This window comes from Chaetura pelagica, unplaced genomic scaffold, assembly GCF_000747805.2.
Source record: "Chaetura pelagica isolate M959 unplaced genomic scaffold, ChaPel_1.0 scaffold142, whole genome shotgun sequence".
In the NCBI taxonomy this organism is placed as follows: Eukaryota; Metazoa; Chordata; class Aves; order Apodiformes; family Apodidae; genus Chaetura; species Chaetura pelagica.
In genome coordinates this window covers 7742374-7743056 of record NW_009952973.1, presented here as the reverse complement: position 1 = coordinate 7743056, position 683 = coordinate 7742374, and the positions used below count along the sequence as shown (strand labels likewise).

General features: G+C 40.4%; 1 protein-coding gene across 1 annotated transcript in view; it reads left to right on the top strand.

The window, feature by feature from the left end:
• Positions 1–683, top strand: part of SH3RF1 (SH3 domain containing ring finger 1) — a 76747-nt gene that overhangs the window by 66900 nt on the left and 9164 nt on the right. Inside the window, exon 9 of the mRNA XM_009995936.1 lies at positions 510–678. Coding sequence (XP_009994238.1) covers positions 510–678 — 169 coding nt within the window. The remainder of the gene's footprint in view (positions 1–509; positions 679–683) is intronic.

Here is a 683-nt window from a genome sequence, read left to right as displayed (position 1 = left end):
GAGTGAATTGGTTCCTGTGCTTTGTAACTAGGCTGTGGCCCAGGTTAGTATATTAAGCCCTGTGCTGTTCTGCAACTTCCAGTGTAGATGTTCCTTTTATTTCACAGGGGTCTGATAAATCCACTTCTATATTTAAACATCCCAAGAGAGAATAGCTTATGTTTTCAGAGAAATCACTCATAGCAGTAATTGCCACTGTACTTATTGTTTGAAAGACCCACTAAATATGTTGTGGATTTTGTGAACAGTTTAGGGAAAACAATTCAATTCTATTTTTAGCAGCTTCTATAAGGGGTGTTTCTTCCTACTTTGTTCTATGTGCCCTGACAACTACACAGTGTATTGAAAGGAAAAAAAACAGTCTAATGAGATCAAGGTGATTCTAAGATGTCATCATAGTAATATAAATGGAAGTTATGAAGGTAGGAAGGAAGCTTCTTGTGACTGTGCTTCACTTTGTGTGTCTTGTGAAAAGATAAACTCTCTCACAATTTATTCTTTTGTTCTAGTTGCTGCACACAGTCAAGAAAGACCTACGGCAGCAGTCACACCCATACAAGCACAGAGTCCAACATGCCTTATTCCTGCAGCTGTGATCATTCCCCACCAGTCTGTTGCCTCCCAGCAGCTCCAGCCCCAGCTTCCAAATACTGCTGCTTATGTCACAGCTGTGAATGTGAACC